Source organism: Eschscholzia californica, unplaced genomic scaffold, assembly GCF_041429995.1.
Source record: "Eschscholzia californica isolate CP2 unplaced genomic scaffold, dmEscCali1.0.p SCAF_2, whole genome shotgun sequence".
Lineage (NCBI taxonomy): Eukaryota > Viridiplantae > Streptophyta > Magnoliopsida > Ranunculales > Papaveraceae > Eschscholzia > Eschscholzia californica.
This window is the reverse complement of record NW_028238309.1, coordinates 48,095,609-48,107,539: the sequence shown is the minus strand read 5'-3', so window position 1 is coordinate 48,107,539 and position 11,931 is coordinate 48,095,609. Positions and strand designations below refer to the sequence as shown.

The window sequence follows — 11,931 nt, the reverse complement described above, 5'->3', positions numbered from 1 at the left end:
AGTTTTGCATTAGAGATGAATTTTGAGATAAAAACTCTAAAAGTCTTACGTGGCGCTCCGAGTTTCTAAGATTGAGATTTGCATTGGAGATGCTCTAAGAGCATCTTCAATGCAAAATTCAAGAAAATCTCAATTCTTGTATATCTTCAATGCAAAACTCTAAATTGTTTTACTTATGTGACATGGTTATTTTTGTAAAGAAATAATTAGTTATTTTGGAAAGATATAAAGACTTGAATTATATTGGTTGGAATCAAATATTGATGAGTTGACAACTAGAGAAGTCTCAAGAGGACACTCTAGTATCCTCTCGAGATATCTCTATTCCACCCTCGACACGTCATCTTTGAAATCGTAATTGAGTTTTGCATTAGAGATGATTTTTTTAAAAACTTCAAAAATCATATGTGGCACTCTGAGTTCTAAGATTGAGTTTTGCATTGGAGGTACTATAAGATTATACCTCTCAAACTTATCTCCAAAGGTTGAGATTATATCTCCCAAATTTATCTAAAAGGTTGAGATTTTACCTCCCAAATTTATTTTTAATGACTAAGATTTTACCTCCCAAACTTATTTCCAACGGTAGAGATTATGGAAATGTTTGCAAGAGCTTGCGAACTATTTGCAAGCAATTTGCAAGCTTTCACAAAAACTAGGCAACCCTTTGCAAGCAATTTGCAAGAAGATTGGATCACTTTGCAAACAGTTTGCAAGCTTTCACAAATAGTATGCAAGCCTTTGTAAACAATCATTAAGCAAATTGCAAGAAGATTGAATCACTTTGCAAACCGTTTGCAAATTTGTGCGCAAGATCTTGCAAAAGGTTGCACAAGAGCTTGCAAATCATTTTCAAGAGCTTGCAAACTATTTGCTAGCCTTTTGCTAACGGTTTGCAAATCCTTTGCAAATGGTTTGCAATCCTTTGCGAAAACTTGCAAGATCTAGCAAGAAGTTTGCAAGAGATTCACAAGAGCTTGCAAACGCTTGCGAGAGCCTTGCATGAGCTTACAAACTGTTTGTAAGCAATTTGAATCAAAGCATTGGTATTAATAATAGAAGAATCTTATATTTTCGCTCCCTATATTTGCAAGATCAACTTCTTAACAAAATTAACATTAAGGAATTTTATATTTTAGGTTTTGCAATCCAATGCAACCTTGTTTGTAAAAGTCGCGGTTTTGGGGAATAAAGAAAAATCTCTGCTGAATAAATTCTCGAGGAATTCATGTTCCTTTGTAAAATCTCTAGGGCATATTTTTCTGTGGGGAATACAGAAAAAAAATTACAATTTACAAAATTAACTTGAAGTTACAAATTTTGTTTTTCTATTTTAAGTTCTTTCCCCCTCTTCCTTCTTCCCTCTCCTCATTCTTCTTCTCTAGAGAAAAACTCATCCATCTTATCTCCCTCATGACTTCAATTCAAATTTTTTGCTCTTCCTTCTCCATCACTATTCAAATTTTTTGCTCTTCTTTCTCCATCATTTCTCTTACTTATCTTTCCCAAATCTTCAACCCCTACTACCCTTACTTCTCTAAAATCAGAAACAAAGTTACACAGATAAAGAGAGAAAAAACATTCGAAACCTTAGAAATCATCAAACAAAATCTTTTGAAGCTCTTAATACATCTTCTATGGGACGTCCAAAGCAAGTTTCTTCATCCATTAATCCTCCTCAAGATTAGGTAAACGCATTCTAAACCCTAGAAATCAGTTAATTTTGAGCCTTAAAGCACGTTTTTCATCACTTCTAAACATATTAGGTTTGTTCTTTATGTTTTTAGAGTTTATTAATTAGAAGAAAACAAAGCTTTGGAGGATAATAAGATGAAAAAAAAACTTGGAAGGAGTTAAGAGTTTAGATCCTTAAAAAAAATTGTTTAAGTTTATAAAGGTTCCTTCTAAATTCTTTTATAGGATCTTCTAAAAGTTAATTTTTTTAACTCCCAAATTGGAAGCCCTATAGCAACAAATAGAAATAAAAAGACAACCTCAGTTGACCAATTTTGCAGAAAAATTTTATTCCCCAGAAATTTTTCTTTATTCCACAAAGTCGCGACCTTTACAAGGTATTACAGACCGTAGTAACTCTGTTGCAAAGGATTACAAATAATTACAAAGCATTGCAAATAATTGCAACTATTGTTGTGAAGTATTGTAAAGGTTCACAAACAATCACAAAACCTATTGCAAGGCGGATTTGTGAACTATTGAAACTAAATTTAGAGTTAGATAGGTTATCTTCCTTTATCGCGTACCTTTATTGTTAATGGATGAATAAGTTTATTCTAGGGTTCTGAAATATTTTCAAACTTTTAAGTGATGAACAACAACATAAAGAATATCAAAATCTCACATATAGTAGAAAAAATCGAAAGTTAACAATCTCACTTATATTAGAAAATCAAAATCAAAGTGATGATCAATAATCGGACATTTTGAAGATTTCAATTCATTCAATTTTGAAGAGAAATAGAGAGGGAAATTGTGTTTCGTGGAGCGAGAGGGAGATTTACTCTCAAAGTTATTTTTGTCTTTTCACATATTAGATAATTTATAAAAATACCATGTGGAGCTGAAGACTAAAGAACGTTAATGGATTTTGTTTAACAATGAGAAATTGTATTACTAGCTTTTACAGATGACCCTTAACAATTGTCTCATACAGCGGGAGACACCAAGGGACATGAGATTTTGCAACTGACAAATAAAATTTGAAGTCTTTACCACTAACTATTTCCATCTGTGTGCCAAAGTTGGGGAACCACCTAGAGGTGGGAACGGGCCCGGGCACGGGCGCCCATTGCCTGATAATTTTGGTGAGAGAGGAAGAACCCATGTAGAATATCCTGAACATACTGGAGGGTCTTCAAGGGATTTTGACAATTTGAACATTTCAGTTGAATGCTCAAGTTGGGAATAAAGAAGAGAGGAAACGAAATTTATAGGACAAAATATTGGGGGAAAGTCTAACTTTGGAAATAGTGAAACTTAATGGAAGTGACAATTCCAATAATTGACTGACATTTCCAAGAAAAAAATTCCAAGGCACAGTAATACTTGATAGAATCGTGCCCATCGTGTGAGTTCAGAAAAAATCGACACGACCCAATCGAATCTAAATCCAGTACCTACTGGAGTTAAAATCGATTAGTGAATGTCGACCTCATACTGACAAAATCGACACGACAAGATCGATTATAACTATAATGCATATTGCACCCTAATGGAGTTCGGATAAATTCATGGATATCGAAAATACACGATACCTATCGAACTGGTACGACCGATTCTCTTCAGAATCCTAATTCAAACCAAAATCAAACCTAATTACATCAAATATGAATCATTACAGTCATTCACGATAAAACACGCAATCAAACACATAATTAATGTAAAAAAAATAACAAAAAAACCCTAAATTTAGGTAAAAAAATAAGTAACCCTAGTGTTTGATCAATTTGAACAGCACAAAGTTAACCATACAAATAGTATAGAGTTATAGTTCAAATACCTGTTGGAGATTGGTAGAGAAGATGATTGTGTGTTTGATTTGAAAAATTTCGACCTAAAAAGAGAGAGTTAAAGCTTCTCAATCTTCGGATCAAAGCTTGGGTGTCTTGAAGAGATAAAAAAGAGATCAGTCGAGTTACTTCGAGTTGATAGAGTGATTCGAGCAAGAAATTTGGACGTTATATAGAGAGATTTCACGGTTGGATTGAGAAAGAGAGATGAATAACAGCCAGGAGTCTCTGATTTGGGAGTAAACTTAAGATATCTAGAATTTCTAGATATCCTATTTATACAGAGGTAAGCTCGGACAAAAAAATGAAAACCTTTAAAAAGAACATTTTTTGTAAACTTTTTTCCAATTGGGACAAAATTGTTCAAGTAGTCAAATACCCCCGAATGGGGGCACTTGAGAAATTTTCCCATCAATTTATCACAAATTGACTGCCAAAATAGAATTAACCAATAAATATATAAAAATGGTGACTTGGTGCTCCAATAATTGAGAAGACCGAATCAAACAAAAAGTATCCAGACCGAAGTAGCAAAGAAAAAAGGTTGCTGGTATTTATAGAGTTTTAAGTGTTACTTACAGAGCTTGTAGTTAGAGAGCATTTTCTATATTATTTACTTGGTGTACTTTGACATTATTTATCTGTTCAAAACCATCCTTTCCTCCCAAAATCTTAAAATAACTTAAAACACAAATTCTAAGAAATCTTATATTATTCAACACCAAACAAGATTTTTATTTTTGCTTGTGGTTATAGAACTAGGTTTCTAGTTGTCATTTTCATTTTGGAAGATCATGGTCGTTTCACTAGGTTTTTTGTTTCTCTTTCTAGAAATCTTGTATCATTCAACAATGATGAAATTAGATCATGGATATAGGTAGAATTTGTGATTTTTGAGAGGTGTTGTAAGTGCTGGAGTTTACACACATACGAGTCATACGTGTTTTATATTCACTTCAAAATTTTAAGATCTTGTACAAAAAAAAATTGCAAAGTTAAATGGTGTTTTCGAAAAGTTATGTAAAATTGATATCGTTGACCAAAAGTTGTAAAACTTCATGTTCAAAAGTATTTGTTGGCCAAAATACCGCATCTGATAAAAAAATTGACTTAGAAATCTGAGTTTTTATTATGAATAACGATAAAAAAAAAATATCTGGATTTTTATTATGACTAACGATAAAAAAAAATTATCTTATATTTAAGAACATGTCTTCATTCAAAATGTTGTTATTTGAGTCAAACAATTTATTTTACAATACAAAAAATTGGGGGTAATTTGGGGAAACAAGAGAAGTTTTCAGAGAAAAAGTGGAAAATCTAAAAAACATTCACCAAACACATCCTTCAAGTCGTCGACAGAAAGTCGCTGACCGGAGATGGCTAGCAACGGTCGACGATCTCCCTCTCTTCTTTCTCTCCTCTCCCTTTCACCATCCTCTCTAAATTCCAGAGAAGGTAATAGTCCCTTCGCCGGGACCTTCGTCTGGAAAACCAGTGAAGGTTCCAACGAAGGGGACTTCTCTTTCGCAGAAACATAAGAAGATAGTAGAAAGAGAGAGAAATGAGATAAGAGAAAAGAAAGAGGAATGTAGAGAGAGATAGTCGCGCCCCGCAGGACTTAGTATTGGTCCCTTTGTTGAAGTTAATGGTTGTCGGAGTTTATGGTGGTGACCATTGGAAAGGGAAGATGGAGGAAGAATTAGAAGTGGGTAGTGTTTGGACCTTCCAAAAAAACTGGGGGGCAAACAGAGAACTATTAGAGAGAGAGAGAGAGACAGATTAATAGTAGAGAGAGAGAGATAAGCGCAACAACCCTGACACATGAAGAGATGTACGGCTTAGATTTCCGCCTGATAATTTGTACTCTTTTTCTCATAGACCTAAGAAACACGTGATTTTCGTTCCTCTCTCTCTCTCTACTTTCTCTCTACTCTCTCTCTCTCTCTCTATCAATCCAGAATCTTGCTTCTGGGTATTTCTCTGTGCCTTCTCTTAATAGTAGAAGAAGAGATGGGTTCAGATGCTAAATCATCATCTCTTCAACGAACGAATTCTAATCCTTACTCTAAGATCCCTAATAAACTCCATATACCCATTAGATCATCATCACTATCAGCTGTTGATTTTGAACTAATCTCACTTAAATCATCAAAAGAATACACTTCCTTAAAGGATCTAATATCATCTTCTTCTCCTACATCAGCACCACCAGCAGTTCAATCTCCCACTGGTTCAGGCATCCAATCTTGTTACTATGAGATATCAATCAGAAATCGTCTGGTCAAACAAGCTGCTTGGGCTTATTTACAACCTATGTCATCATCGCCGTTATATTCCTCTGGAAATCATCCTTTCCGACAGATGTGGGTTAAATTCTTTAATCGTTATATAAAAAACCCATTAACTATCTGCTTCAGATTCATTACCCGGCGGATTTTTCCGGCGATTTCACGAGCTTTTCATTGGTTAATTGGAGCTATTTGTGAATAGAGAAAAAGGGGTAGGTAATAAATGGGTAATTGAAGATGATTCAGGGAATCAAATGAATGAAGATCATCAATTGTTATCACAAATTGGGTGTTAATGGAAATGAATGATGATCGATAAAAAGTCAGAATTGAGGCTATAAAGTACTTAAATTCTACTACTTCTGTTTAATTTTTATCAAGTTGATTTTCTTTCTCATATCAAAAGTTGTTTTTAGTGTTTTCTGCTTTTTTTCTTTTACCTGTTTATACCAAAAGGCCTGACCTTTGTAAGAAGTACACAGACCAACAAAAAATGGAAGAGAGTTGAGTTGGGAAGGTAGAGAGAAAGAGAGAGAATAAAGTAGCTAGCTCCACTGAAAATGAAATTTAATTTGGGGAGTTTTGATTTTGAGCTTTCAAGTTGTTCGGCTGAATTAGAAACCCCCAAGTTGTTCCAATTCTTCTGAGTGATCCAACTTGTGTTTGAGTTGGATGGTGATTGTTTCTTGCTCTATTGAGGAATGGTCGAAGTTGGTAATGGTGGGGTGGTGGTGGTGGTGGTGGTGAGGAGGTGGACTTCTCTACCGGAAAACAGTGAATTTAACCAGCTCCATCCATAGAGATAGATAATATAGGATTAGATTATAAGTTGAGATTTATTAGAACCCAAAAATCTTTTGTTTAACAAGAAAAATAATATGCATTTGACCAGCAGTTCGATCAACTACAATTCCATGGTTTGTTCTTCTCCAAAGTCCCACTATTTCCATCAAATTTGTTAAAGGAAAAAAAAGACACATTTTTTTTTTGGATGATTTCCTGAGAAAATATGATTAGCATTATTAATGTGTATACATATAATAGGTTAGATACAAAATTAAATTGAGACTAATCGACAGATAAATATTATTACGGGTCAATTAGTCTATACAAAGAATCTACAACCTTCTCATGGAGAAGTATATGATGGGAGTTTTTTTTTTTTCCTAGTAGACTTTGAAGTGTGCATAATTTGGTATTAATAGGTTACAAAAGCAGCTTTTGTGGACTGAAATGATTGTGCTGTATGGTGTGGCAAATCCAAAAGTGATACGGTTGGTTTTGTCCTCATCATGAGAGTCCAATTCTTCTACCTATAACTATATACTAGTATATATTTTAAATATCATATTGTATTTTTTTCACTATAAATCTGACGAATTACAAGGCAAGGAGAGATGTCTTTTTGGCAACTTAAAGCCAGTCCAAGTGGGAACCAACTTTATGAAGTGGAAGCCATGCCCCCTGGGACTATTGGACAATATGGAGAAAGGATTTATGAGATTAAGGACCATGTTTGAGTTTTACCACATTTATCATGTTTATTCCTAGAAAAGTAAGGCAGCATATGTACTAGCCAGCACTAGTTCTAAGTCCCAACAGTTGCATCAGTCGAATTACTTAAAAGAGCATCAATTTCTACGAGAGAATAATGATGGTACAACTCTAATACTATCAAAAGATTAGAGAAAGACTGTGTCTAACTTTCTCTCTCTAAATCTTGCCAAACCACATACCCGACAGACCTAGATTCAGTCGAGATTGTAATTGGATATAAGGTCCATAACGGAATGATGTATGTTAGGTTTATTTTGCCTTCTTTTACTTGTGTTTCTTTTTTGCTTTTGGCTACAGCTCCTTTCCCTGTTCCCCATATACCGTTTCAAAAGTACCAAACCAACCATGTATAGAAAGTGATTTTCTTCCCTTCTAGCAATCATCTTATAGACAGTATGGAAAATCAGATGCAATTTGGTTTTTAAAAACGAAAATCCTTGTCTTAGAAAACTTTACAAAGCCAAGTTGGTTGCTGGTCTAAACTGTCTTCCTCACTGATTAGTATTCACTGACGTTCAAAAGCAACAGTCAAGATCTTAGACTACTACATCTTTGAAGTTTCTTTTCTAACTTCAACACAATCAATAGGTATAGGAATTGTGGTACTTAGTAATAAGAATGGAATTTGAATTGCTGTTTCAGCTCAAACCACCACATTTATAGCAGTAGATGAAGGTGAAGCCATAACGCCTTTCAGTCATTTAACATTGGCCATGGCAAAGAAAATATCACAAGGTTCTTTTTGTGGGTGACTCTAAACTTGTGATGGACAGAAATCCTAAGAACATGACCAACAGCTCACTGAACTTCCTTTTTGCTTATAGCAAATCAATTTGTTGTCCATCCAAAATCAGTGTTTCAAGTTTGTGCATCTATATAGAACCTATAACTCTTTTGCGAACGTAAGAGTCAACTGTTTGAACCTTTCATGGCACGGGGACTGTCCCTTTCCTATATTACCAACAATAAGGATATAACTTTGTTAAAGGTTCTTTTCTAGCATCATCCTTGCTTGATATAAGTTGCTTTGGAATTCCTCAATATTATACACATTTGGGTGCCTCTATAGGCGCCTCCCAAAACTGCTATAGGGGCCTCTAGTCTGTAGGCGGACCCCGTACGGCCCGGGAGGCGCCTCCCGAGCACCCCCACTTTCCTTTTCATCTTCTTCGTTCATTCTTCTTTTTCTTCTTTCTTTCTCTATTTTCTCTAAAACCTGAGATTTGTATAGCCATTGACTGACTACAGTAAGCCTAACCAATTCTGATATTTTATCTTTTGAATCCATAAGAAAAGAAAAGAACCATAGCTTGAAACCATGAAAATCATAGCTTGAAATGAAGAACCCTATCTATTTCTAGTTTTTCAATTTTTGAATCCATGGAAACCATAGCTTGAAACGAAGAATCCTAAACATTTCGGATCATTTTCATAAGAAAAGAAGAAAACCGAAGCTTGAATCCATGAAAACAATAGTTTGAAATGAAGAACCCTAACTATTTTTTGTTTTTCAAATTTTGAACTATGGAAGAATATGAAAATCATAGCTTGAAAGGAAGAACCCTAACCATTTCAGATGTTTTTCAGCTTTTGAATCCATGAAAAAAAGATGAAAATGATAGTTGAAATCCATGAAACCATAGCTTGAAGAGAATAGCCATTTTATGATGATTTTCAACTTTTTGAACTGGGCTAGTCCTAAACGTTTCGGGTTGGACGACTCGTCTCCTCTCGGACTGGCCCAGTCCGAAGACATGATTTGGGCTTCGGACTTATCAGTCGAAAGGGGGGCGCCTACAGTTGTCGGAATTTGATCTTAGTCAAACTCTCTTGAAAGGCCCCTACAGCATTTTTGGGAGGCGCCTATAGCCGCTCCCACATTTTTCCTATTCATCTATGATTCCTATATATTAAACGATCCCATTTTCTCCTAGTAAGTATCTACCAAGCTCAATATATGCACATTTTCTTCTCCTATTCATCTATGATTCCTATATATTATTCAATCCCATTTTCTCCTAGTAAAGTATCTACCAAGCTCTTTCTAACACCTCCAAAGAGACCCAGATATCCCTAAACTTCACATAGACATGGATACAAACATCCAATCCAATACCTCACAAAAACCACTCTAATAGAATCACCTCAAACAAATTCATCTTCAAATTTCATACTTAAAACCCAATTTTATCAGAGTAATTGAACTTCTTCTTTATCACCAATTTACTCACCCAATCAAATATTGCTCAAGAATAAGAGTACTTTGAGAATCATAATAGACCTTCAAAATCTTGTTTCTCAGTTTAAATAACCCTCTAATGTCAATTCATCAGAGGCTCAATCTCAATTCTCACTCTGTCACTCAAACCCATTTTCAATCAAAACCCATTTCTCCTTCTGTAGTTATGTTCCCAACTTCATCTTCTCAAATGGTTTTTTCAGAGTTAGGGTGTCATCCTTTCTCCCCTCAATCAATTAAATATAACCTTAATCAGACTAAATTAGAGTCAAGAAGTCTAAAATCACCTTAAAGTTAAGCTAAATAAACACTACACAAACAACTAAAGTAAACCCTAATTAGAAAAAAAAAAAACTTAAAGAACACAAAATCATTCAAAAAAGAAGTAAATTTTATCTAAATTTAAAGAGTAATCTTAAAATACTTCCAACCCATACAGAACTCCGGCATGCTTTTCCGGCCCATCTTTGGCAAAATACATTTCTTTAATTTTCTGAAAAGCATGCCAAGTTAACAAACTATCTGAACCAGCTTGATGACATTTTCCGACCGCCCGATCCACCTCTAGCGCCACCGCAACTCGGTCTAACCCACCATACAAACTCTCACAAAACCTCATCAAATGTTTCACATCATAAACTTTTGTTCCAAAGAAAACCCTAAGAAGATTTAAAAACTCACCGATTTCGTCCGGCAAGTTCCGATTCGTTAAGATTTTGACCAGGTACCCGAAATCGTATGCACTGTGAAACGTTACCCAACTCACTGAGTCGTTACAAACGAGTCCTGAAGACATAACTAACTCGGCAAATTTTGATGAGTCAATTCCTTCTTCTTTGTTCTTCTCGAAATTGATTCCTTGTTGTCTTAACAATCCGATTGAATCTGGTGCGTGCAAATCTTTTTTCACATCAAAATCTCTGAAATTGAATTCCCAAATGAAGTAATTTTCTGTACCTAGATCTGGAAGATTACCTTCTGAATCGGAGATTGTTAGACCGACTTGAATCAGTTTCAACGAATCAACATTCATTTTGAGGATATGATAATGATCGGAAGGTTGACGGTGACGAAAGTTAGGGTTTTCTGTGTCTCTTATTTCAGGACGATAAACAATGCCAGGAAACTCAGTATCCATTGATATGAAAGGAAATCGATCGATCACGCATTGAATCATTCGTAACTCGTGTTCAAGATTATGAGACCAAACTTCTCTGATCACGATTCTTTTTCGATTCGAGTCTTTGCTTAACATGATCGTTCCTGTTCGATGTACTTTCTCTCTCTATCTCTCTCTAAGATCAATCGATTCTTCGAAGGCTCTCGACTGTGAATTTTTCAATCTAGGGCAAAAGAAGAGCTTCGAAGATCGAGATGATCTTCGATTTTTTGTTTTTGGTTTTTTTCTTCTTCTTCTAGGCTAGGGTTTGTGGTGAAGGGGGGAATGGTAGGTGGTTTTATAAAAGTAAAGTTGATTCGGAGGTGGGGAAAAGATTGAAGACGTGGGGTCCCGAGATCAACGGCTGGAATCCAATTAAAGATTGATTTATGAACGTGATTTTAACGGTTGATTTGACCCTAAATGACTACTGTTTCAGATTCCATTTTGTCTGTTTCCATTATTGGTCTATACGCGTCACATCGTAAATGGGTACATTGTATCAATATTTTTGTCAAACTTTTCGGTGGGCCCATACGCGTGTTTAACTCAATTATTATTACACTTGGGTAACACCTTGTTTGTAGTGGTCACCCAAAACAAAGAGGATGTCGAGAAAGCTTTAAAATAATATTTTATTGTAAAGGCAAAATCGGTGGATAGCTCAATCAGATTGTATCAATAAAATGTAAAAATCCAGAGAGGAAAGTGGTTTAATTTAGGGGTGTACACGAAAAGAGCTTTTAACGTATTGCTCGTGCTTGACTCGACTATAGCTAGATTAACAAGTACGAGCTTAAGACGAGCCCAAAATCATGTTCGTTTATGTAAACGAACCGAGTTTGATCATTCTTTAGTGTATTACGAGCTACTCGTGAACAACTCGTTTAACATATTATTATAATAGTGTAGTACATAATACGTATTAGTATTGAAACTTGTACATGAAATATCAACCATTAAAAGATTATTGGAATATGAATCATTAATCATTATTGTTGTATGTGACAAAAGATCATTAAATTATTTTGATAATTAAGGAAGTTGCTTTAATTTGAAATATTTTGATAAACGAGTTTAAAAGAATGCGAGTTCGAGCTCGAGGTCTTTCAAACTTATACGAGCCGAGCTTGAGCAAACGGACAATTACTCGAACGA

At 35.0% G+C, this 11,931-nt stretch overlaps 1 protein-coding gene and 1 pseudogene across 1 annotated transcript; one reads left to right on the top strand and one right to left on the bottom strand.

Annotated features, from left to right (window-relative positions):
* Positions 1-5,331: 5,331 nt before the first annotated feature.
* Positions 5,332-6,217, top strand: LOC147558572 (uncharacterized). Its single transcript, XM_086657551.1, has one exon. It carries the CDS (start codon positions 5,541-5,543, stop codon positions 6,018-6,020), a length of 480 nt encoding a protein of 159 aa, XP_086513677.1. The 5' UTR covers positions 5,332-5,540; the 3' UTR covers positions 6,021-6,217.
* A 3,770-nt stretch (positions 6,218-9,987) lies between these two features.
* LOC147558571 (putative CCR4-associated factor 1 homolog 11 pseudogene) lies at positions 9,988-11,009 on the bottom strand (annotated as a pseudogene).
* Between the last annotated feature and the right edge of the window lie 922 nt (positions 11,010-11,931).

What these genes read in the sequence shown, in the direction of transcription:
- LOC147558572 (XM_086657551.1), top strand. Translation starts at nt 5,541, where the DNA reads ATGGGTTCAGATGCTAAATCATCATCTCTTCAACGAACGAATTCTAAT.